The sequence below is a fragment of the Macrobrachium rosenbergii genome, chromosome 31 (genome assembly GCF_040412425.1).
Source record: "Macrobrachium rosenbergii isolate ZJJX-2024 chromosome 31, ASM4041242v1, whole genome shotgun sequence".
NCBI classification, from domain to species: domain Eukaryota; kingdom Metazoa; phylum Arthropoda; class Malacostraca; order Decapoda; family Palaemonidae; genus Macrobrachium; species Macrobrachium rosenbergii.
The window spans coordinates 16,183,682-16,211,348 of record NC_089771.1 but is presented as its reverse complement, the minus strand read 5'-3'; the positions used below and the strand labels follow the sequence as shown (position 1 = coordinate 16,211,348).

The window sequence follows — 27,667 nt, the reverse complement described above, 5'->3', positions numbered from 1 at the left end:
CCTACTGTCACCCAGAGGAGGACAAGCAACATCCACTCGGATTTTATTATTAAGAATAGCAATTGACAGAAATGTTCATTAACCAAATGGAAGCTCTTAAAGTTTTATGACAGTTTTTAATGACCTCTAGGAAAGAGTGCAATATATATATATATTATATATTATATATATATATATATATATATATATATATATATCGTATATATATATGCATACATATACATTTGTGTGTGTATATATATATATATATATATATATATATATATATATATATATATATATATATATATATATATAAATACTCAATCTTGATACGAATATAACGTTTATTTCTCATCAGTCTACAATTCCTGCATCTCTGTAAAGTAATGCAATTAATTTTTAAAAGGGATAAAGCAAAAACCAGCTTTTTTTGTATCATAGAGAATACTCTTATAAATACGGAATTAATTTCACCAACATCGAAATAAATATGTTGATATTTTCCAATATATTTCTAAACAAACATTTAAATTTTAGAGATATATTCATACTTTCCAATATATCTCCCAACAAACATTTCAACTTGTATATATGTTAATATTTACTTATATATACCTCCCAACAAACATTTGAATACGTTATTACTTTCCGATGTACCTCCCAACAAACGTTTGAATTTCAGACACCAAGACTCTGCAACACGTAATGGAGAATCCACTGATGAATGATTCGAGCGCCGTTTGAAATATTTAGCGTTGCTGTTCATCTTTTAATCATTCTGTCCAACTGCCTGTGTCCAGCTCTCTCCCAGCAGCTGTTGGAAGTGCAGTTTCGTTTTCCATTTGACTTGGTAACAGAGACAGAAGCATGGGAATAACTGTGCAATGGAATATATGCCCAGATGCTTCCCATTCACACATGTTAGTGGAAACAATCTAAATAAATTGAAAAAGGGGTTTCCTCTGTTGCAGTCATATTGGAAACTAATTCCCGCTTCTCCGGTCGTATTTCATAAGGACGTGATGGATGATGTGCGGATGTGAGCACTTAATCTATGATGGATTTCAAAGGAAAACATGTAAATAAGCAACTTTATGGAAGATAGCTGATATGGACAGGGGACTGTTAAAAGATTTGTAAAGGTGATTTCTGATCTAACAAGCCATAATATGTTTGTATACTCACCTCACACCTGGCAACACATACACTTGTTTACACATATACTGTATGATACTGTCCCCTATACATATATTGAATTTCTGTCTCATATCAGCCCTTCAGTAATGGCTTAATACATACACCGATCACAATTTCCAGCCAGTCTTTACACATAGTAACACACACACACATATATATATATATATATATATATATATATATATATATATATATATATATATATATATATATATATATATATATATATATGTATATATATTTATATATATGAATCATAAAAAATATGGAACGTGATAGAATATAATAAGATAAAATCATATTTCCTTCGTGTCACGGAAAAACTGGATCTTTGCTTTAGATGCCTTGATGCATAGTCAAATTAATAATGCAGCTTCTGGAATCATGACATGGCGTCAGGTGCCTCGCCAGCACTCTGGTGTTCAAATTATTTCGATATTATTTTTATCTTTATTCATATATATATATATATATGTATACATACATATATATATATATACATATATATATATATGTATATATATATATATATATATATATATATTATGTATAAGTAAGGTATGTATATATATATACATATATATATAACTATATACATTTATATATATTTTATATGTATATATATTGGTATATATTAATATATTATTTATATATATATATATATATATATATATATATATATATATATATATATATATATATTTATATATATATATATATATATATATATAATTTATATTCATATCCATATTAATTGCATAAATATAATTCCGAAACGCAATAAAATAAAACAAAGCATTATTTTCAAATCCCTCCACGTTTCTGGAGTATCGCTGTTCCGAAACTCTAGGGTCTTACGAAAAGGGTTACAAATATCCTCCAAAATTGTCTTTCTCTCTCTCCGCCTTCTTTTTTCGACAGTAATCTTCTCCTGAAAGATTTCATTAGGGCTAATGAAATTTCCTCGAGCCTTTTGTCTTCACGGACGATTTCTTAATTACAGTCGAGATCTCAGGAAGTCGGGCGGCCATTTGAAAACGAAATGAAAAAAATGTATTACATATTTTTCTATTTTAGTGTTTAGTAGAGTAATGCTGCACTTTTCAGTGTAGGATAGAATGTTGTTGTAGTAACCCATTTATTTGTATTGTACACCTTATATTAGAATATATATATATATATATATATATAATGTATGTATATATATATATATATATATATATATATATATATATATATATATATATATATATATATATATATATATTGTCACGATGCGTATCAAGTACCTGGTTATTACACAACTAATCTCAAGATTCAAAATATACCTCACTTCAGCCAGATACCTGAACTCTCATAACATTAATTGTTACGACTGAGTACTCTAAAGGTAACAGTGATCCTTAAGAAAAACTTATTTATCAATCACTTGAAAAAATCAAACTAAGTTCGTCAGAATATGTGTGAGGTATAAAAAATTAAACTAGAAATCTTCTAGAGTAAAGGGCATCACTCCATCAAAAAACTCTAACTGTTTCCCTGGTCTTAATTCACTTTAGCAAAACTAAAAGAACAAAACATGTTTATCACTTTGCCTTATGCACACAAATCAATCCTATTCACTGGTGATCAATAAATGAAACACTGTTTTTCTAAAAATGTTAAATACAAAATTTATTTTCAGATTCAAAGTTTATAACTAAATTCACAATTAATTAGAATTCACAATCTAGAAAAATTTACTATTAGTTGAAAATAACACAAAACTCAATGAATTCTTGAATTAAATTATGAAACAAAACTAATTCACAAAAACTTTATCAGGAATTTAAATTAATCAAGCAAAATTAAACTATCAAGAATTACTCAAGATTTAAAAATCTCAATAAATGAAATCAAGTATGCAATGTTAAATTAAGTATGCAATGTTAAATTAAGTATGCAATGTTAAATTAAGTATGCAATGTTAAATTACCAAGAAATATTTACAATGCTATGTAAATAAATGTTACATCACAAACATAAATAATGTGAAAATATAAAGAAATTGTAAATAGAAAACACACAAAAATACACGTAAGATTTATCAATAATGATTTCACTTGTTCAAAATTTCTAACTTATCACACCATAACCTCTAACTTATCATACCATGGTATCAATAAGTAAAATTTCACGTTACCTTACACAACTTGTGAAAACCTCTGTAAATCACTTGCTGCAGCTGCGTTGCACAATACACACTTTTCTACCAGGCTGCCGTTACGAACTAAATAACTTTACTAAATTGAGATCTCAAAAGTTTTATGTTAAAAGTGACCACAAAAATTTACGTTAAAGTAATCTCTTCCCTAATTAGGAATGAGAGAGAGAGAGAGATATGAACCAAATCACTGGTCTCAGAAATCAGAATGAAACAAATTTTAGGATTCCAGTAATACGTGAAACAATTACATGATGTCATTAAAGCATTTTGGGTACGAGATACAAAAGTTCTCAGAAGCAGGAGGTGACGTCATTAAAAGCGTTTTGGGTGTAGATACAATGGAAAGCTTCTAGAAGGAAAGTTATGTCATCCCAGCAAAACGTTTTGAACGCATCTTACAAAACATGACGTAATTAGATCAGGACACGTATTCTTTCTCTCAAAGTGGCGAACGTGGACTCAAACAACGCATGCAACAACATGAAATCACTCGTCTTGAGCCCGTATGGGGACTTAATTGGCGTTTGTTTGCAAATCTGTCATCGCTAACCCAAAACAAAGCGTTCCTCTTATCTCAACTGATGACAACTGAAATGAAACAAGCCTTTGTGGACACACACACGTGTTCACATACTACGCTTTACCAAGAAAGATATTCCGTTTCTAAATTACGTTGGCTATTAAAAATTATAACAACAATTCTAAATTACGCTATCAAGTAATCATTAGTACTTTTGAGATCTGATGTCAAACTAAATATGACACTTCAACAACCATTATCATTAAACATAACACATGAAAAAAGTAAATTTGTCAAAAATTATAGGAGGATATCGTATTACAAGGCAAACATCATGAAATTCCTCCCGAGAAGATTATTTATCCGGGTTTGAATCCAACGATTCTGGCGGGATAAATAATCTGCTATGACATTATCTTTTCCTGAAATGTGTTTAACACTACATTATATGGTTGCAGGCATAAAGACCACCTGGTCAGTCTCATATTATTATTTTTCATCTTATTGATGAATGAGATTGGGTTGTGATCCGACAATACTAAAATTTCTTCATTCTAAAAGTCGGTTCACATACACTTCAAACTTTCAATGCTGTGATTAATGCTAATGTTTCTTTTTCAATTGTTGAGTATGTTTTCTGGTGCTTTTTCAACTTTGAAGACATAAAACATACTGGATGTAAGATTCTGTTGTCATCTTTTTGAAGTAGAGCTCCAATTCCACAGTGGATGCATCAACTTGTATCACGAACTTTTTATTGAAGTCTGGAGCTTGAAGCACTGGTCTTGAAGTTAATATAGCTTTAACCTTCTCAAAATGATTCTTGACATTCTGGAGTCAATCAAACTTTCTTTTTAGGACTGGTTAAGTCAGTTAAAGGGAGCTACTACGGCTGAGAGAAATTTGGACAGAAGCGGCGATAAAACCAGCCATGCCCAAAAATCTTTGTAGCTGTTTCCTCGTAGCAGGAGGGTAGCCTTCACGGATACCTTCTACATTAGCGTCAATAGGAGCGAGAAGGCCTTTCCAACTTCAAATCCTAGATACTGTACAGTTGCCTTTCCAAACTCACTTTTTTTGTAAGTTGATTGTTAGTCCTGCTTCCCGAAGTTTTCTTGAACACTTTCCTAATATCTTCAGATGTTCTTCCCATGTATTAGAATAAATCACAATGTCATCAAGGTATACACTACTCCCTTCTATTGATCCTAATAGTTGATCCATCACTCGCTGGAATGTTGCAGGTGCATTCATCAGACCAAACGGCAAAACAGTGTATTGATACAGTCCAAAAGGAGTAATGAAAGCTGACAGCAACTTAGCATTCTCATCTAAGGAATTTGATAATATCCTTTCAACAAGTCTATCTTGGAAACAAATTTGACTTGCCCAATATTATCAAGTAATTGATCAATAGAGGCAAGGGATAAATTGTCAGCCACACTGATGGAATTCAGTTTCCTATAATCAGTATACATCCTAAATGAGCCATCTGGTTTCTTCACTAACACACAAGGAGAACTATAATGACTTGAACTGGGTTCTGCTAATCCATGCTGCAACAAATATTCAACTTCTTTCTTCAAAACATCTCGATGAAAAGGCGATAAGCGATAAGCTCTCATTTTAAAAGGTTTCCATCTTCTCTGATCTTTATCTCATGCTTTTGTCAGATTGGTACCTAGGTACATCTGCAAAAAATTTCAGAAACTTTGAATAACTTCATACTTAATTCACTTCTTTGCTCAACACTCAGATGTTTTTAGTTTATCTTCCAAATTTTCTAATATTGAAGAATTGTTCATCTTGTTTTCAGCTCCTAATTCGTAGCCGTCATCGTCCTCTGTAGATGAAGTTGTTTTGTATTATTGACACTGTTTCAGTTTTAGTCTCTGAGAAGTAAGGTTTCAAAGATTCACATGTATCTTCCTCTGTCGTTTTCTTCTTCCTGGTGTTTCAATCACATAAGTTCGATCACTTAACTTCTCTATTATCCTATAAGGACCTTTGAAACTTATTGGTAAGGGGAAATCTTTTCACTGGTAAGAACACTAGAACTTGCTGTCCAATACTAAAATTTCTTAGCTTAGTTTTAGCATCATATTTCCTTTTCATTTTCTCTTGACTTATTTTCAAATTTTCTAAAGAGAATTTTCTAATTTCTCTTAATCTTTCCTCAAGTTCTTCATATTCTCCTGGATTTCCTCTTCGATTTTCTTCCCAATTCTCTGCAAGAATCTTCAATGGACCCTAATGTCTCGACCAAAAATCATTTCATTTGGTGAACATCCCATGCTTGATAAGCATTCTAACTTCAAATAACATTGAAGGTAAAACCAGCATCCCATTCTCTTCCTGATTCATTACAATACTTAAAGTTAATATACTTTTCAATGTCTGGTGGAACCTTCCAAGGCTCCTTGAGTCTCTGGATGATAAGCAGTTGATAACTGTTGTTTTACTCCTAACAAGTTCATCACATCCTGGAATAATTTTGAAGTAAAGTTCGTTCCTCTACCACTTTGCAAATTTCTGGTATTTATTCCAAACTGGAGAAAAAACTCCACCAACTTCTCAGCAATTACCTTTGCACTTATACTTTTACAGGAATCGCCTCAGGATACCTAGTCACTGGACACATTAATGTTAATAGATATTCATTTCCTTTCTTTGTTTTCAGAAGTGGCCCAACCACATCTATAATTACCTTGCTAAAGGGTTCTTCTCTAACTTCTATGGGATGTAGGGGTGCTTTCTGAATGGTTTCATTCAGTTTTCAGCTATCTGGCATGTGTGACACACACTGCAAAATTTGCTAACGTCCTTGTGAAGTCCAGGCCAGAAAAATACTTCATAACCTTCTCAACAGTCTTCCTGATTCCCATATGTCCAGACTCGTGCGCTACTGCTACAACTTGTTTTCTCAATGGATATGGAATCAAAATTTGATGATATTCACCCCATTCAGCATTTCCTGGTATATCTGCAGGTCGATGCTTCCTCATTAGCAATCCTTCCTTTAGATAATAACAGGTAGAGGTTTGTTGCATCTCTTCTTGATCAACAACTCTGAAGAACAAATCAGCCAACGTTGTATCCCTCTTCTGCAGTTTCATTAGCTTCTCTTGTCACTTGACCAACTTTTCAAGGCTGAACTCTCCATATCTGTAAATCTGCTTCTACAGTTTCACTACTATCTTCAAGAACTCTTTGACTACTCAGTCTCTTCAATAACAACAGGATCCTCTTCTTCTTGGGAAATCTCTTCACTACTAACACTAGGGAAACTTCACTTTCTGGAACAGTTCTTCTAATCTTAGAGATCCTTCACTTGATTCTTCTAGTGCAGGTAAATCCTCAGTATCTTCACTTGCAGACATAGTTCTCTTCATACTCTGGTAGTTACACAACTTGAAACAGGTGGGGTTTTCTTCTCTAAATCTACTGTAGGACTAACCCTTAACGGTTTGTCTGTCACTATAGGACAAAGGAACAAATGGTACACCACCAACTTCATTACCCAGTAAAACATGTACACCTTCAACAGCCTAGTGAGTCCTTTACAGCAAAATCAACATTTCCTGTCACCAATTCACAGGACAAATGCAAGCGGCATATAGGAGTTACCTCTTCTCCTCCTATACCCACTTCAAAATAACTGAATCTCCGGTGAGATTCTTCTCCAACTGTGGTGTGAGCACCACGAACTACCACACTATGGTTACTCCCGTATCACGTAATACCTTGACTGGTACCTGCACACTTCCTCCTTGAGTTGTCAGCGTGCCTTCATAGATATATGGCTTAAAGCCTCCAAGCTGCTCAGCCACTCACTACTTGATTACATTTCCACTGGTTGCTAAACACTCTGCTTGTTTAGTCTCAGTCGTTCCCACACTGCTCTTTGTAGTTTGCTTCACCTGGTTACTAACCACTTGACCAACTGGTTTGGTCTGCTGTTGTGTCTGATAACAATCTCGATTTAGTTGTCCTACTTCTTCCACACTTGTAGCAGACAACATTGAGTCTTCTGTATCTGTCTTGAAAACTGACTGGATGATGAGGATTTAACATTTAATTGCTGAGGGGTGTTACCTGACTTTGTATTGGCATAGCCACTAGAAAGGATTTCCAGTTGTAATGTTCCTGAAATTTGGATGAGATCTGAAACCTGTGCACGTTGTTGGTTCTGGTACTTGACATTATAATTTCTTTTGCTAGAAATTATATTAAAATCTTCGCTCAATGTAGCAGCTTTGTCAAGTTTTTAACCTCTCTCTTAAATAGGCTCTTATGTGTTCAGGAATTCCTCTAAGATATTGTTCTAGGACTACTAACTCCTCAAGTTCGTCCATAGATTTAACTTTTAGCAGCCTCCAACCATCGTTTAAAACATCTTCTTACTTTGTAAGCATAATCCAAGAAAGTTATCTTGTCATCCTTTCTCAAAGATCTGAATCTTTCATTATAATATTCAGGGGTCATCTGCAGTAAACTTGTAGCACATTATGTTTGAGTACCTTGTACTCTTTACACTGATCAGCTGATAAGGCTAAAAATAGGCACTTCTTCCTTTACCAATGAGAACACTCTGTAACAAGACAGACCATTTATCCTCTGGCCATCCCATACACCTGAAGCTACTTTCAAAGTGATCAAAAAACTCATCTGGGGCTTCTTCTGTAAATTTCAGGAATTAACTTCTGCACTCTTACTACATCAAATACAGTCTGAATTACCTTGAGTAGGGTTAGAGCAGTATTACAGGTAATGTGGATGAGCTTTTATTAACTCCATCTCCCTTTCATGTCTTGCTCTTTCTCTCTCTTCTTTTGCTCTTTCTCTTTCTTCTTTTGCTCTTTCTCTTTCTTCTTCTGCTGCTTTTTCTTCTTCTCTTTCCTTTCTTTCTCTTTTCTCTCTATCTTCTCTTTCTCTTTCTGTTTGCATTTTTCTCTCTGTCAGCCTGTATCCTCAGCTTAATCAAATTTTCTTCTGCTTCTATACGTCTAAGTTCTGCTTCACCATCACTTTTCTCTTTCTTTTGCTCATGTTTATCTGTAAATTCTGCCTCAGCTGCATTCAACAATTCCTGTGCCTCTCCCAACTCTTCATCTACTTTACCAGAGTCCATCAATGCTTGGATTGCAATATATTTGATTTGTGCCTTAATCATACCACTAGACACATTACCCCCACATGCTACTGCATAAAGCAATCCACTGTGCTCAGTCAGGTTGATTCAGATAACTCTTGGATGGAAGGAGCTGCTAAAAACCTCTGAACATTGAACAGAGCCATTTTTCTAAGTTACTCAATAAATAATTCACAATACAAAGCAAAAAATAACTTCTGTGGTCACTCTCCTATCAAAATATATCCCTAACACCACCAGTATAAACCATAAACCAGAGTGATATTTTGTTTTGTTCCACGGGTCTCTGGGCACCAAACAATATTATGTCACGATGCGTATCAAGTACCTGGTTATTACACAACTAATCTCAAGATTCAAAAATATACCTCACTTCAGCCAGATACCTGAACTCTCATAACATTAATTGTTACGACTGAGTACTCTAAAGGTAACAGTGATCCCTTTAAGAAAAAACTTATTTATCAATCACTGAAAAATCAAACTAAGTTCGTCAGAATATGTGTGAGGTATAAAAATTAAACAAGAAATCTTCTAGAGTAAAAGGGCATCACTCCATCAAAAAACTCTAACTGTTTCCTGGTCTTAATTCACTTTACAAAACTAAAAGAACAAAACATGTTTATCACTTTGCCTTATGCACACACAATCAATCCTATTCACTGGTGATCAATAAATGAAACACTGTTTTTCTAAAAATGTTAAATACAAAATTTATTTTCAGATTCAAAGTTTATAACTAGAATTCACAATTAATTAGAATTCACAATCTGAAAAAAATTTACTATTAGTTGAAAATAACACAAAACTCAATGAATTCTTGAATTAAATTATGAAACAAAACTAATTCACAAAAACTTTATCAGAATTTAAATTAATCAAGCAAAATTTAAACTATCAAAATTGCTCAAGATTTAAAAAGAAAATCTCAATAAAATGAAATCAAGTATGCAATGTTAAATTAAGTATGCAATGTTAAATTAAGTATGCAATGTTAAATTAAGTATGCAATGTTAAATTACCAAGAAATATTTACAATGCTATGTAAAATAAATGTTACATCACAAACATAAAATAATGTGAAAATATAAAGAAATTGTAAATAGAAAACACACAAAAATACACGTAAGATTTTATCAATAATGATTTCACTTGTTCAAAATTTCCTAACTTATCACACCATAACCTCTAACTTATCATACCATGGTATCAATAAGTAAAATTTCACGTTACCTTACACAACCCAGAAAACCTCTGTAAAATCACTTGCTGCAGCTGCGTTACTGTACACTTTTCTACCAGGCGCCGTTACGAACTAAATAACTGCTAAATTCAGATCTCAAAAGTTTATGTTAAAAAGTGACCACAAAAATTTACGTTAAAAGTAATCTCTTCTAATTAGGAATGAGAGAGAGAGAGAGAGAGAGAGATATGGAACCAAATCGACTGGTCTCAGAAATCAGAATGAAACAAATTTTAGGATTCCAGTAATACGTGAAACAATTACATGATGTCATTAAAGCATTTTGGTGCGAGATACAAAAGTTCTAGAAGCGGGAGGTGACGTCATTAAAGCGTTTTTGGGTGCGAGATACAATGGAGAAGCTTCTAGAAGGAAAGTTACGTCATCCCAGCAAAACGTTTTGAACGCATCTTACAAAACATGACGTAATTGATCAGGACACGTATTCTTTCTCTCAAAGTGGCGAACGTGACTCAAACAACATGCAACAACATGAAATCACTCGTCTTGAAGGCCGTATGGGACGAATCGGCGTTTGTTTTGCAAATCTGTCATCGCTAACCCAAAACAAGCGTTCCCTCTTATCTCAACTGATGACACCTTCAATGAAACAAGCCTTTGTGGACACACACACGTGTTCACATACTACGCTAATACCAAGAAAGATATTCGTTCTGGATACGTTACTATTAAAATTATAACAACAATTCTAAATTACGCTATCAAGTAATCATTAGTACTTTTGAGATCTGATGTCAAACTAAATATGACACTTCAACAACCATTATCATTAAACATAACACATGAAAAAAGTAAATGTCAAAATTATAGGAGGATATACGCATTACAAGGCAACATCATGAAAATATATATATATATATATATATATATATATATATATATATATATATATATATAGATATATATATATATATATATATATATATATATATATATATATATATATATATATATATATATACATACATATATATATATATATATATATATATATATATATATATGTGTGTGTGTGTGTGTGTGTGTATAACTGAATCACGAAAATATGGAACGTATGAATATATAAATAAATAAAATCCACGAAGGAAACGAAACGCTGGAGTGCTGCAGGGCTCGACTCTTACGTCCTTTACTTAGCAGACTGAAGAAATATAAAAGTAAGTTTACAAGAAAGCTCATATAAATGACAGATGGGGATTGGGCAAAAGAAACATATGTACCTGGAATCCAACACAATTGAAGAATTAGTAGAACTGCCAAAATAGGGTTAAATATTTAAGAGGTTTTACAAAGGATTTAGGATCAACTGTTCAGAAGCAGGGACAGGACAATTAAGATTATACAGGGTCGTGACTGACCACCCCAAAAAAATACGAGCAACAAAATAATTCTCCTTTGTAAACAATAATAATTTTTGCAAGATGAACATTTTTACAAGTAAAAGGTCAAACATACGGATGCACAGAAAATATATATCAAGTAGCTAACTTGTAATTAAGTCAGTAATTTTATGTTTTTGGTCATTCTTGAACATTTTTCTATTACAGAAATTCAAAATTATATATATATATATATATATATATATATATATATATATATATATATATATATATATATATATATATATATATATACATATACATTAATACACACACACACACATATATATATATATATATATATATATATATATATATATATATATATATATATATTTTCTGATTGTTGGCTAATTGCTGGCCGTTGAAAACGCGTGTCCGGTGTAGGTGGCCTTTATGTTGACGTTGGTATTTTCCGCAGTTAGATACAGCGGGTATCCGACGCAGTCATACCTTCCAGTCATGATGGAGATGCCTAGAGACAACGTGACAGATGGATGGAAGCTTCGTGATATCTGTGGATTCAGAAGGCGTGGTCCTTCGAACATTGAACCCGACAGTGACGTCACGCTTCAAGGGAGGGGTTATTAAGTGAATGTGTGCATACGTGTGCTCTCTCATGTGTATATTATAGAGGAACCATAGAATGGGTATTCACTTCAATTTAAGGCTGGTGTGATCGCTCTTTTGAGCTGTGTTAGTGAATAAGAACAGCCACTGTGAGGAACGGTTTCCATAGAATGTAAGTTAACTCATTAACACATATCTTTTTCAGACATTATGTGGAATACCCATTTTATGTTGCAGTGAAACCCCTCTGTTCTCCATTTTGCATTTTTTCCATTTTGTTCTCCATCATGTATTTTCTGTTTTAAGTGTTCATTCCTTTATGCACCATTTCAGGTTTTAATATAGGCTATGTTTCTTTTAACAGGTATTCTGGTTGAGTCCTGCGAGGATGTATATATTGGAAGTGGTCTTTTAACATACTATATGACATTTATTTTGGTCTAGAGTAACCATTACCTTGTTATTTTGTTTGGTCGCCAGGTGTTAGTCACTAGTATTGGTTGGTCTAGAGTCATTAATTCTATTGATTGTGAGTCTGAGTTTCATCTGGTTATGACTTCCATTTTTGTGGGGTGTAAGAGACTCCATTTTATTATCGTAGCTTTTGCTGAAATGCTTTCGTTAACTTTACAAATAAAGTCTAGTTTTGTGTCTCGACATTTTAGTCCACTAAACCTTTGTTTGAGAATAGAAGTGAGAGGAGTTGACGAGAGAAAGAATGTGCCGACCCAATGATGGTTATTGCTACCGGAGAATCTTAGAGATATAAGATGATATGACATTGTTCTTAAAACAGATATAGAAGGAGGTTATGACCTAACTGACCTTGTTTTTGGGGCATAATATTTGCGGCAGCATAATAGACAGGAATAGATAGTCAAATAGATAAATAGATAGGATATAGGTTATGCTTCAAGAGACATATCTTATTAGTGGCTGTTATACTGGATGGATTAGAGGTTATGGTATTGGCATCTCAGAATAGGATTTTATGGTTCAGCAATTCGGTTTAGGAAGGTGTTGTGAAATGCGCTCAAGTCGGTCTTTCTCAAGCTCGGGTGTCTGTGTGTGTTTAATGATGCGTCACAGGGCACAAGGTTTTGCATGTTTATAGAGATTTCTGGACTTTGGCTCATATTGGGAATGTTTGGGGAAGAGGATAGTGTGTGCTGTGTGTTTAATTGCAGTTTCTTGACTCATTTTGTCTGTAAAACACGCGAAACATGGAAGTGTTCCATTTTTTCTCCTTTCTCTCTCTCTCTTTGGTGGAAGGATTCTCTTTGTTGGAAGGATGTGGCTGTCGAAGCAGGGGTGCACGTAAGTGTTATTGTTTTTTTATTCTTAATTTTAGTGTCAGATTTGAAGTGGAATTGAGGGGGCAGGTGGTTTTTTTGGCACTGCAACTTATATCAGGCATTGGCAGGAGTGACGTCATCCCTGAGTGACGTGTCGTCGTTAATTGGGGAGTTTGATGTTCTTTCCATCCTCTATGAAGCGCATGTAAATTTTGGGCTTGGCTTATATGTTTCGTTTTTAGCAATCGGCTGTTCTCATCAGCATTTAGGGTTTAATAAAAGGTTATTTAATTATTATATTATTTGGGACTTTGATTATTGGGAAACAATTTATTGATGGGTGTTGATTTATTGGGAGTAAATATTTCTTATGCAAGTGAGTGTACATTTCTTAGATTTTAAACTTTTTTTAAGTTACATATGTACATGAGTTGTTTTGTGTACATACGATGGGAGTGTAGGCAAACAGAAGCTGTTGCTGAAATGCAAGGGGCATTTTCAGCACTGAGAAAGGAGGATTGTCTCAAATTGCGCTCAGTGTTTTCTTTTTTAATAGCTTTGGGATCATGGATGTATGGTGAGATACAGGGAGGTTTGCCTAAAGGAGGGTAATTTTTCCTTTCTCTCTCATTTCGTCTGTTTTCTCATTTGAACTCGTTTGCTATCTCTCTAACAAGGAAGATCCCATTTTCTTTGTGAGGGTTGACTAGGTGTTATTTTGTTTGCCCTTAGAAGATATGTTTAATCTGACAGGACTTGGTCAGCTGATGGACAAATTTTTCCCCATGACATTTTTTTGATTTTGGATTTAGGTCCATCCTGGGTTTGATTATCTTTTGATTTTTGGGGATTAATTGTAAAGTAAAGAAACAAAAGATTTTCTTACTGTGGGAATTATTTAAGCCTTGTTATTTCTTGTTTTTTTCAATCCTTCCCCATGACTTTTTTTGCATTGTGAGCAACCAGAATAAGGTTTAAAAACCCATCTGTGAACCTAATTAGCAAATTAAAATAGCTTATCTTAGGTCAGAATATATATTTGGGGGAGAATTCAATGGACGAAGGGTTTGTTAAAGAAACCAAAGGCCATGGTTGGGTTGAGTTCTTGGGAAATGCACTTCATTTTTTAAAGAAAAGGGTGGTTCAGGGACACATTAAGAGATTTTGCCATGTTAAGAGCATTTTGGCGGTTGCTTAAGGAGTTATGGTCATCCTTGCGGTCTTGTAGAGCTTTGAAGCAATTTCTCCTACCTACATTTCAGGCAAGTTTAAGGTAGCTGGAAAGAAAAGTTCCTCAAGCTGATTTTTCAAAAGGCGATCTTGTGACCGGCTATATTTTTCACGGACCAATCAACTGTAATAACAAGGAAGCTAGATATGAGTTTCTTGGTGATCACAAAAACTTCTGGGAACCAGAATCAAACCGGTGGTAAAATCTGCATAGGAAAAGACTGTAAGGGTTTTTATGGAAAGGCAGAAGGCATCTCTATTAATTTGATGAGGTATAGGTTGTTCAATGACAAGTTTTCTAAAACAAACGTTCTTTGAGACCTGCTAAAGAGATTTTATGTGATGTTCAGAAAATAGGTTATGGGTTTTGGGAACCTAGATGTATATTTATCTCTTGGGGGTAGAAACTTTTTACAGAACCATTTTGGTTACCAGGGAGCTGCAAAGGTTGAATACTTTGTTACTGGGTCATGGAGCATGTTGGAGATAGCAAAATCTCAGTTCATATCAGGGTATGTGGTATAATTGTTGGAGTACCTTGTTTTTGTGCCTTATGAGGGATGGATGTGAGTGTAGTGGTTGATGGAATGGATTGGGTGTACCATCATGCAGGTGGATTCTGATTCATGTGTGGATGGATGACAAGCAAGTGTTCTAAGGTTTTGTCAGATGATGTGGTTCTGGGTCTGTTCAGGTTGCTATGGTGAAGTTCTAGTGATAATGCATAAATCCAGACAGGTATGTGTGTGGATGAGTGGAGCAAATCATGCTGAAGGGGATAATAATTCTAACCTTGGTTCCAAAACATCAAATAAGTTCCAGGATGCCCGTGGACTAAGCTGTAATGATTCAGTTTGGATTTTAGAAAACTTATACAATCAACACAATTGACTAGGTTATGAAAGATAATTCAACACCCAGGATTTTTTGCTCCTTTTTGGCTTTACAGAGCCAGCAACAGGTTTTTATCAATCATTTAGCCAATGCTGATTTTAAACGAATATGTTGGGGTGTGGAAGATGTTCTTGCTGAGTTTGCGGACATAGTCCAACTCAAACTACATAAGTTAGGGTTAACAAATGTATTAAGAACACAAGGTTCATTTAGAGGATAATACAATTCCTGTTTTTGTTTCCTTCATATTAGATTCCTTTTAAGATTGAGAGGAAGGTAGAGCAAAGAGGTTAATAAGTGATGGGAGGAGAAGGCATTGCAATGGACAGTCCCTTGCCTTTTTAATTTCCATTTGTTAGAAGTACTAAGAAAATGATGGTTCACCCAGTTTGTGTGGACTTTAGAGAGTTGAAATGATAAGCCAAGAACATTAAAAAGCAAGTTTGCTAAATTTATTTGTTGGGATTAGGGGCCAAACCAGTTATTCTTTGAGGATCTGATCACCTTGCAGAAGATCTCTGAGAGCCGATCTTAACAAAATTCTTTCTCTTTTGCCGAAGGGGATTATGAGACACTGCTGTTTGATCAGGTTTGGTTTATCCCCTAATGAATACGTTTTGCATGGTTTTTGTTGGGAAGATCCAGTAAAATTATACATGGACGACATCCCAGTGCCACTGATTCAATAAAGCACATTTAAAGAGTTCCTAGGAGGTTTTAGGAGGCTTAGGTTAATGGGTTTAAGATAAAAATTAGTTAAAGTGTAATTTTTTGAAGAAGCAGATAGTATATTTGGGTCCAGAAATTTCTAAGTGAAGTGAATAATGATAAGGTAAAGATGCAATAACTGGATTTTGCTGCTCCCAAAAATAGTTCAGCAGAGTATTCTTGAAAGGTTGGTTTTTCCAAATTTTGTGAAAGGTTTTTCTATTGCAGGATTCCCATCGTTAGTCTCAGGATGATGTTCAGTTTTAGGCACAAGGTGGAAATTCTGGCATTTGAAGATTACAATTTGCCTTAGTGAATCCCCAAGTGTTAAGTTTTCCTAATTTGGTCAATTCAGTTTGTGACAGATATTTAATTTTTAATCAATTTGTTTTGAAGGTCGCCCTTAAGGGGCATGGAATACTTTTAACATTTATGGACACACAAACATCACAAGATTATTTATATATATAAGTTTAGAATAATCTTTTAATATGTTTATGATGATTTCAATAAAACACGTTGTATGGCATTTCTGTTTCATTTATTATCTGATTGCGTGAATTTTAAGTATTGCTTTTGATGTGCGTGTGTAATATGTCACTCTGCATTGACAAATAAGACACTGTTGAATCTTTTTAATAAACTTGTACTTTCCCCTAAAATACTTTTTGGGTAGTAAGTCCTCTGACAATCAGGTGTAAATGATACGGGATGATAGCCTTTTGTCTGAGAGGTTGATGCCAAATGGTTCACTGCTCCTATAACCTGACTCTAGAAGATTTACAAAATGTCCGACACCATTACATATATAAGCTAGGATAGGATTTTATTTTAGCAGGTATATAAAACCGTTTCTTATGTAATAGTTAGGAAAGCTGTTGCTGTTTTGCTGGTCTTGAATTTTTGCCTTGATGACAGTGGTCATGTTTTGAAGATTTAAATACAGTATGTGTTTTTGTATATTTGGCCTTTGACAGATCAAATGGTTGTTCCTGAGGAGTTCTGGTGCCTCAAATTCACTGGAATGATTAGATTTACTAGGGATGTCCTCTCAGTCTGCATTCTCTCTCCTGTTAGCTAGCTGTATGCATTGAGTCCAATTCTTTACGTGAAAAAGATCGTTTCCTTTATGAGTAAGGTAGACATTTGTGTGATTTGTAATTGCCATTGCTGAAGAGTGTTTCTCGATGCAAAGTTCATTTTCATTTCAATTTTGGAAGGTCAGTTGTAACTCAATTTCGTCAGTATGGGTAGGCATTTCTGTGAGGTTTTTATTTAATTGTGGGGTCTAAAGAGCCTACCTGTTCAATTGTTGACAATGGGTTTTGGTCTGAGTAAAGTGAAATAAAATGGCTGAGGAGATTTCCTGTCGCAGGAATTTCGAGAGTATTGTGTCTTTATGTTTTCTTGAGGTTTCTCTTTCTCTGATAATTGGAAATCTGTGTTTGTAAACAAGCAGAGTGTCTTGCATATCGGATTTTTTCTAGAGAAGGAAAGTTTTCCCTAAATGCCAAAGGACGATAATGGATCAGAAAACATTTGCCTACGGCTGGGCAGGCAGGAAGGTCAGTCGGCAGCTCTCAGGATTCCAGGAAAATTTGGAAGAGCTTGATGAGGTGGGATGATAGCTGAAAGGTCCAGCATACCTTTTTCCATAATTGTATGCATTGACACATTAAATAAATTTGCTCCTCTATGAAGCACTGTTTGGTTAGGTAAGCCTTGGGGTTTTCTTTCTTGCCCGTTTTGAGCTAATCTTGTAAAGTTCGCAAGGATTTCGAGGATCCAGTGCACTCTGCAAGGAACGTGTGTGTGGTGAGTGACAGAATATCAGATATAAGTTTCTTGGGAACTCCTAGAGAGAAAATTTTGTGGGAAAGGGTTTTTGTGATCAAATAAATAATGACAACTTTTTCATTGATACAATAAGCTGAATAAATTTGATGAAGGGTTATGAGATTTCAGATATAAATAGTCGTTGTTCTAGATGAGAACACGTGCGTGTGTCTCATCTGACATATGTCTAAAATTAAACATACATACATAATGGCAATCTTCTGTTACAGATTGTGTCTGTACTGCACATATATAATGTTTTTTTCCAATCTTCTGTTTGTTTTTTATAAATGTATTTTTAATATATATATATATATATTTTTATATATATATATATATATATATATATATATATTTAATTGTATAAGTTCAGTTTTTACTCTTGTATATTGCATAAACTTATATATATATATATATATATATAATAATATATATTTTATATATATATATATGTCTGTTTTTTCCCCTATGAAATATGTATATATATAGATTCTTTTTGTTTTGTATATATGCTATATATATATATATGATATATGGGGATATATTCTCTATCTATTATCTATCTATATTATATATGTATATATATATATATATATATATATATATATATATATATATATATATATATATATATACTATATATGTAACACTACACCAAACACAACGCATAACACACTTAGAGATATTTTTGTCCAGATATATATATATATATATGAATTATGTCTGATATGTATGTATGTTTAAATCTATAAAGATAAAAATTACAGGACTTTATCTTTCAGAAAATGTTTGGCTGAAGACATACTGTTTTATATTCTTAGAAATTGAAGAAATTGGTAATTTATTCCAGGTTATATCAAAGGAAAGTCGTCATTATTTAAATTTCCTGAAGATTGAATTATAAAGGAAATATATGCTAATCCAACACACCTATAGAATTATAAACTGCCAAAACAGGATTAAATATATAAGAAAAAGTTTTAGACAATGTAGATAATAAACTGTTTTTCAGGAAGGACAAAAAAGTTGACAGGATGGGTTTCGACCGTTTTTCTAACGGTCCTCTTCAGCCAACTGAATAAACACCTTGTTGATCATTGAAGAAAAATAATTTTGTAAGATGAAATTTTTGTTAAGTCAAGAAAAATTATATTACAACTTTTCGGCGTGATAGAAAATTATATCTTGGCTGTTTCCCCCAGATTTATTGTTGAACCGTTCAATCTTAACGGTCATTCTCATCGTAATTCATTACTGGAAGTGACTTGGTGATTATCTGGGTGGTGAACGACTTTCATCGATGTTGTTTCTAAAATGCCACTTCCACAACCTGTTCGAGAAGAGAGATTTATCAGACGATCTGGGCAATCACTAGTTATAGTTTGATTTTATCCTAATGAGGAGACTAGCCTGTTAAATGAATGTCCTTGCATGACTTTATTGCTTACTTTTTGCACAGCAATAACATTATGTTGCTTCTACGTAGCTCTCAACTCTACTCTTCTCTTACTCTGTCTCTCTCTCCTCCAGGGTTGTGGAATTTTATATTTCATTGTTGCACCAGGGTTTTTTTATTAACATTCTGTTGAGGACATCTCTATAAGAAAAAAAAGAATCTGTTTCTCATTATCGATTCGTTTCCTGTTAATCATGATTTTATCTCGGGTTTAATCAAAACCAGGATATAAGATAAACAAGAATGTTCTTAGGTGTTTCTTCCATCACCTGTTAATGCATTCCTCAACAAAACATTTTGTTTGTTATAACGATGTCGAGTATGATGAAGGATAAATAAGTTTCGTATCTGTGGATATGTTTTCACATAAATCAATTTCTGGCCCTCCAAAACTGGGGAATGGACATTTTCGTAAAATAGGGAAGAAATAATTTATCCATTTTGATAATTTATGCTGATAAATGCATAAGTTAATTGTTGTTTTAGATAAAATGCTGAATACCACGTTGAAATGGGAAGCCTATTTTGGATTAAAACATCGTATAGAAAGAACCCAAATGTCTTTTCAAGTTCTAACGTTAACAATATATATGTATGGTTATGTAAATAACAGAGTAAATCATAAAATATGCACTAATAGGCAGTTTACAATATCGTCACATATATATACCACTTTTATCTTCATTATAAAAACATATTAAAGTATATGTGTGTGTAATATCAAACTGCACGGCTCAGTATCAGATAACCTTTCCAAAGGTGAAAATTAAGACCAAGCTCTTGTCTGTTGCACCATTGAACTATCTTTAATCATAAAATTACTCAACCTTTAGTTGAAAAATTACATGATACATAAAGAGGTAATTCGTTAGTTTAAATCTATTATCTTTTTACTAAAATGTCTATAGATTCCGTTTTAAGAGTAACTTAGTCAAAACTAATCCATCTACACACACAAAAACCTTTTGTATATTTATCATTTATCTATAGACTATTATACATATATATTGTAGAATAGATATTCAGTGGAGCATTTATGCAGCTATAAAAATTTATATATATTTATAAACAGTAATTCCATAATAGGCCTCGAAAGGATTGTTTTCTTTGAAAAACGACGCTGGTCCGTTAAAATGGTAACGAGGTATGTTTTACGATATTTTTAGCTGTTTTTTCTATTTGATCTTTATGTAATGATTTACTCTGTGCTTTGAATAACCAGATGACATCCATTAAGTTTACGTTAAATTTTTGTGACAGTATCATCCCTTTCTTAGTGTTTTGTGCATACGAGAACCATTTCAATGTAAATTTATCTTAAAAACCAACCAACAACATCAGCTTTGTGATGTGGATTTTATTCAGGCCATCCCTCAACATCAAAATATCAATTTTTTCCTCTATGTTTTTATGCCTAACATTGTCAGTCCCATATTTGGATAGAGAAATTGAATACATAAGAAAAATAGGACAGATTATGTTATCCTTCACATATACTAGATATTTGTTATAACAAAGCCCACAAAAAAGTTTTATAGGGAAAGTAACATGAAGAAAAAAGCCCTAAAGAACATTCTTAGCTTGCCTTATTTTAGTGGTTTTGAAAACATAAAATCATTCTTAAAACCTTTTAATGTAAACCTCATTTTTCTTATAATAACACACTCAAAAGAATGTTAATAAAAAATAGCCCTAAAGAAAACAACAACATAATATATAAAATTCCATGTTTGGATTGCCCCTCTTTATATTGGGCTAATCTAGCAAAGATTTAGATGTACGTATTAAGCAACATAAGTGTTCAGTCAAAACTGGACAAGCATCCAATATATTCATTTTTAGGAAAACTCACAGATAAATTGGACTGAAAGTTCAGTGACTGCTAGCCGAAAGATTTTCTCTTCAAGAAATTGATTGAGTCCGCTATTATCCAGCTTACTTTCAGTTGTGATTTTAATCTTAGCCCCAGCATGTATTATTGGACCCCTGTATTAGAAAAAATGTTCAAGAATGACCTAAAAGATAAAAATCACTGACTTAATTCTGAAGTTAACTACTTGATATATATTTTCTATATATCCGTATGTTTAATATAATTTTTATTTGTAAATGTTCATCTTGCAAAAAGTTATTGTGTTTTACAAAAAAATTATTGTGTTTAAAAAATTTTTAGGTGGTCAGTCGACCTGTATAATCTTTTAATTGTCCTGTCCCTGCTCCTAGCAGTTGATCTAATCTTTTGTAAAAACCTCTTAAATATTTAATCCTGTTTTGGCAGTTCTACTTATTCTTCAGTTGCGTTGGATTCCAGGTACATATGTTTCGTTTATAATCCCCATCTGTCATTTATATGAGCTTTCTTTGTAAACATACTTTTATATTTCTTCAGTCTGCTAAGTAAAGGACATAGCGTCGAAAGGCCTCGCAGCACTCCAGTGATTCCGTTTCCTTCATGGATTTTATCTTTATTTATATTATTATATATATATATATATATATATATATATATATATATATATATATATATATATATATATATATATATATATATATATATATGTGTGTGTGTGTGTGTATAAATGAATTTTTATCACATCACCGTGATTCATACACAAGCATTAAGCTACAAACGTCCTTTAATATCAATTCGCTCTACCTCGGGAACAATATATAGTCATATATGTTACCCGAGGGGAATTTTTAAGTTGATAATAAGTTCATCGTCTCGTGAGCTCGAACCACCGAAGACAAGAACTCAGGACTACAGTGACGCGAATTTAACCACACGGACGAGACGACGAACTTATTATCAACTTAAAAATTCCCTTTCGGGTAACATATATGAATATGTATTATTTCCGAGGTAGAGCGAATTGGATAATAAAGGACGTTTGTAGCTTAATGCATATATATATATATATATATATATATATATATATATATATATATATATATATATATATATATATATATATATATATATATATATATATATATATATATATATATATATATATATATATATATAGTTGTGTATACATAATCCGTGAGAGTTCCTTTTTAGCAGTATTACCTGAAAGGCTTATTAATTGGTTCTCTGCACAGCTGAAAAGTCTGTGTCCTCGAGGATGTGACATCTTTTTTAAAGTGGAACCAATGATAGACAACCATGAAATTATGAGCGTCGAATATTTTCCAGCAAAAGAAAATAGAAAAAAATTCATTTGGTTTTTATGGACAGAGGATTAAGCTTTCTAGGTAATCTTTCAAGAGTTTAATGTTATGAAACTTATTTTTTACACTGGTAATGGCCATTCCATGTACCACTTACTGGTTAAGCTGTCTTACTTGCTATGAATTTAAATGGAGCATCACATTCTCCCTGGTTATTAAAATCTTATGTGGGTAATTATTCATTACTTCATATTAAATCAGGAATACTTTTATTTAATAAGATGGAGGATATTGCATATATATATAGGCTGTTACATATAATCAGTAGTTTTCTTTATCACCTCCAAAAATAATAATGTGTAATTTTTACGTTACTATATATATATATATATATATATATATATATATATATATATATATATATATATATATATATATATATATATTGTCTAATTAATAAGCTTGCGGAGTACTGACTTCCTAATTATGTTTAAACATTCTTTTTGTAACTTTATCATCTTTTTCCTTCCTATACTTTGAGTGAAATAACTCTATATCTGAGAAAAAATTACCTTAGCAAGATAAGCAAAAATTATTATAAAGTCTGTAGAGAATTCACAGCTCATAACTACCTCATTTAGGATGATGTAAATGAATACTGTATGCAAAGAGAACACTGGCACGATTTAAATCATGTAAATTGAATTCCCTTAAGTGTTTCTCGCTGGAAATTCTATTATCATATCCAAGGAGCCGGGCTAATTGGGTCATTATCATAATTCTTAGTTGGTGAAAGAAAAAAGGCTTTCATTAAGACAGTTTTCTTCTATTTGGCTGGAATAATTGAGTATGGGAAGAGACATACGCCTATGTAAGACTAGATAAGAGGGAGATATAGTAAGTCTACAATCAGTGTGTCGTTCTTGGGCTACAGCCAAAATGTGGAGTATTTTGCCCAGTGCAGTTGTGGAATCCTGTGATCTCCAAATGTTTAAGCTAGGAGCAAATTCATTCCTGCTCTCTCTCTCTGCTGACGAATCCTGAATTGAGGTTTATCGGTTTTATTTTCTATTTTCTTATGTTTATCTATTTATCTTTTTTTTCTGCAGACTGATATCCCTTTGGAGCCCTCTTAGTTTTGTAGTCCACTGACTTTGTCCATAAGGCAGTGATTCTCAAACTGGGTGCCGTGGCACCCTGGGGTGCCACAGACATTGTCTAGGGGTGCCGCAAGATTGTCATGAATTTTGTCTTTGCTAGATCATCTCAATGAAAATTTGTAAAAAAAAAAAAAAAAGTTTGCAGAAGTCTTCACATAATTATTATCAGTGTTTACTGTAATTATGCTTATCTAATTCTGCTGATATGCTGTTGTTTGTACAGTATATTTCCGCATGTACGGTGAGCTGATTTTGAGTATGGATAATAATTTTATTCGTTAAATAAGAAGTTAATTCATGCAATATGGTGGGATGGTGAAGAAGGGGTGCCACGGTAATGATTACATTAGTTGGGGTGCCATCACTAAAAAAAGATTGAGAACCACTGCCATAAGGGTGTTCAGCGGAAGATTTAAAGAAAGAAAGGAAGGAAGAATCCGTATAAAATACTAAGAGTGATTAAGTAGAAGTGAAACTACTCTGACTAACGGAGGGGAAGAAAACAATGAACATTTCTTTTTCGATCTTAGATTAAAATGAGGCACGAATTTGATGTTGACAAGATTGCTTTAAAGACTGCTGAATGTAATACGTAAGGAGTGCCATTGAGTGGGAAATAGGAACTGGAATTTAGGACTGTACTTACATAGTTTACCATTGGTTACTTTTCGAAAAATCTTGATGAACTGTTGTCTCTCAAGCATGTGTTTTATATTGGTTTGAATTGTGAATTGTGGAATTGAAATGTAAATATTTATGGCTAGGAAAAAAGGTTAAATGTCTGGAAATAACTCGACTGTGTACTATGGCCAAATTTTCAAAAAATCTTGGGAAGAACAAAGGATTACATTCTTTTAATATCTGTTGCCATGTGGAATTAATAAATTGCTAATAAAGGATATTAATTATTCATGATGAATGAAACAGGTGGGTCCTTTTGAACTAAATTTTATTAACTCAATATTCTCATTGCAGGAAAATACACTGCAAAAAATTATAATAATTTCATAAATGGATATGCGTATGCATAACATGTAATGTGCATTTAATAATCTAATCCAAAAGTTCTTTCATAATAATTCAAAGAGAACAATGGTTATATATACGAGGTAATGGTGAATAGATCATTAGGTGAGGCAACAGAGAACTTAGATCTGGTTAGTTCGTGAAGAACTCTGGATCAGCTGAGGTCGTGGGAAACTGTTGGTCATCTGAAGTGGTAGAGTAGTGGAGCTCAGGTGTGGTCTGAGAGAACTCTAGGTCACCTGTGGGCTCAGAAAACTCTGGCTTGGCTGTTGTTCAGAAGAACTTTTTGAACTTTGGATCACCTGAGGTCTTGTAAAACTGTTGGTCATCCGAAGTGGTAGAGTAGCGGAGCTCAGGTGTGGTCTGAGAGAACTCTAGGTCACCTGTGGTCTCAGAAAACTCTGGCTTAGCTGTTGTCCAGAAGAACTTTTTGAACTTTGGATCACCTGAGGTCGTGTAAAACTGTTGGTCATCCGAAGTGGTAGAGTAGCGGAGCTCAGGTGTGGTCTGAGAGAACTCTATGTCACCTGTGGTCTCAGAAAACTCTGGCTTACCTGTGGTCCAGAAGATTGGATCACCTGAGGTCTTGTAAAACTGTTGGTCATCTGAAGTGGTAGAGTAGTGAGGCTCACGTGTCGTTTTGGAGAACTGTAGGTCATGTGTGGTCTTGAAGAACTTCCTGCAAATATATAAATTGTACTTTGGATATAAATACCAAACATCAAGCCACAAACGGATAATTTCCATTCAAAGTAACATGAAAATTATTCTGATTTCAATAGAACCATAGGTATATTCAATAATAGAGCCTTTTTCACTTTGAGTAAGTTACTTTTTATTATCAACATCAAGTTACTCTGGAAATTAAGAAGATTTTGTGCTTACCTTTGAGCCTTGACTAAGCCCTTCTTATGAAAGCGAAGGTCACGTCCCTCCACGAATATAGAGAGTAACACCTGCAGAAACGACATTTGAAACTTTCGAAAGAAATAATGGTTTTGCACAAATGAAATGTATAAATATTTATTTGCAACTGTAAATCTCTACAAAATAGTGTTTAATATGCCCTATACATGGTTGTATCATTTTAATTTTGAAACTTGACAGATAAATAGTTCAGGCAGCTTAAAAATAATTTATTTTACTTTTTACATTTGGTTGCCACAACTCAGCTTACAAAAACTTTGACCTGATTTGCCTAATAGAAGTAAAATACCCAATCACACTAAATCTCGCAAGTAAACCCATATAATTATATGCCAGCTTCTCTTTCCCTACACTAATAATCTTCACAATTCATTGGAATTAACAGCAAAAATACGAGAATACTTACCCCAAAAAACAGTGAAGTGAGGAAGAGTCGAGACATTCTTGTTATAACTGCTGAAACTAGAAAGAAAAGAAGTCCTCTGAAATCACGATGTTGGAATACAAGAAACTAAATTCTTATGAAAGCCTCAGACAGAGGAATAGGCATCAAATACATAAGTCACTCACTCTGCCACTGCGATGACAATCACACATACATAAAGAGGCAAACACATACACATAACTTTAGCTAAGTGGGAACCCGCCCCCTCCTCCCCCCCCAGCTGATTGGTGCATCTCTCGGCTCTCGTTCGATATCCCGAAGGATCGCTGCCGGTATAAGGCTCACTAGTATCGGTGTATGAATACATGAAAAACTCACTTAACTTCTTTTTTTTATGTGGATAATAGCTGCCTAGATCTATCTTCTTAGCCATTGTCTCTGAAATGCTATATCCAAAACGGTTAGTAGTTCCTAGATTAAAGGATACTCATAGTAGCACGAGTCTAAACATGGTGAAAACAAATCCATAGTTATGCAAGTATACAAATGTACGCAGTTTAAAATGTGAAATTACTCTGAGTTTTCGAGAATCTCTACATTTTCCTTTTCAATCTCAGGGGGGGATTCTAGAGGAGGATCGCACAGATTCTGGTAAGTTCTCTGTATAATTTCACATTTGAAATGAATGTTTATGTAGTTACACAACAGTTGATTTGTTTTTTTACTAGTCCTGATATTATTTGTCTAGATTTTATGGTGAACACAGTCTTTAGGCAAACCAATAAAAATATATATTTTTTTAAAAATTACTCCTCTGTAACATTAAAACATTAATACCATATCCCCTGTGAAATCAACAGTTAATGGAGTTAAAATAACTTTTAAAAAGCGTCTTCAATTAGACCAGGTTACCTGAGGGCAGCTGAAGAGTGACAGAGTCAGGAGTTTAATTAACCTAACTGGTTAGGTGTTGGTCGAGCTACTGCTTATACCAGTGTCCCTCAGACATTATTTATATCCATTTTGATATCCTCGGGCTGCACCTGGCTGCTGTGTCACAGATGTTCATGAGGCAATAAAATCGTGATTAAATATGCATCAGAATTTACGACATCGTTCGTTTACGTTTCCTGTAAACTAGAAACCACCCGTTCCGCTTTTGATATTCGTTTGCCAACGAGAAGTTCCAGTAACTTTTAAATTAGATATAGAAGACTACATTCTATTTTTCTTTCTATTTTCTTTCTGATTTTTCTGTTGCTGAAATTCTAACATTTCATACCTTTCATTTTCAGGGAATATTGTC

The 27,667-nt window shown here is 33.4% G+C and overlaps 1 protein-coding gene across 1 annotated transcript; it reads right to left on the bottom strand.

Moving 5' to 3' along the window:
- Window positions 1-24,955: 24,955 nt before the first annotated feature.
- On the bottom strand, window positions 24,956-27,367 carry LOC136855241 (uncharacterized). Its single transcript, XM_067132143.1, has 4 exons — window positions 27,274-27,367; window positions 26,383-26,438; window positions 25,935-26,005; window positions 24,956-25,728 (listed from the first exon to the last, which is right to left on the bottom strand). The coding sequence occupies exons 2-4, from the start codon at window positions 26,416-26,418 to the stop codon at window positions 25,323-25,325; spliced, it is 513 nt and encodes a 170-aa protein (XP_066988244.1). The 5' UTR covers window positions 26,419-26,438; window positions 27,274-27,367; the 3' UTR covers window positions 24,956-25,322.
- Between the last annotated feature and the right edge of the window lie 300 nt (window positions 27,368-27,667).

What these genes read in the sequence shown, in the direction of transcription:
- LOC136855241 (XM_067132143.1), bottom strand. Translation starts at nt 26,418, where the DNA reads ATGTCTCGACTCTTCCTCACTTCACTGTTTTTTGGG. An exon ending in TCACTTCACTGTTTTTTGGG is followed by an intron (nt 26,006 to 26,382) that starts GTAAGTATTCTC and finishes TCGTTTCTGCAG; the next exon opens with GTGTTACTCTCTATATTCGT. An exon ending in GGCTTAGTCAAGGCTCAAAG is followed by an intron (nt 25,729 to 25,934) that starts GTAAGCACAAAA and finishes ATATATTTGCAG; the next exon opens with GAAGTTCTTCAAGACCACAC.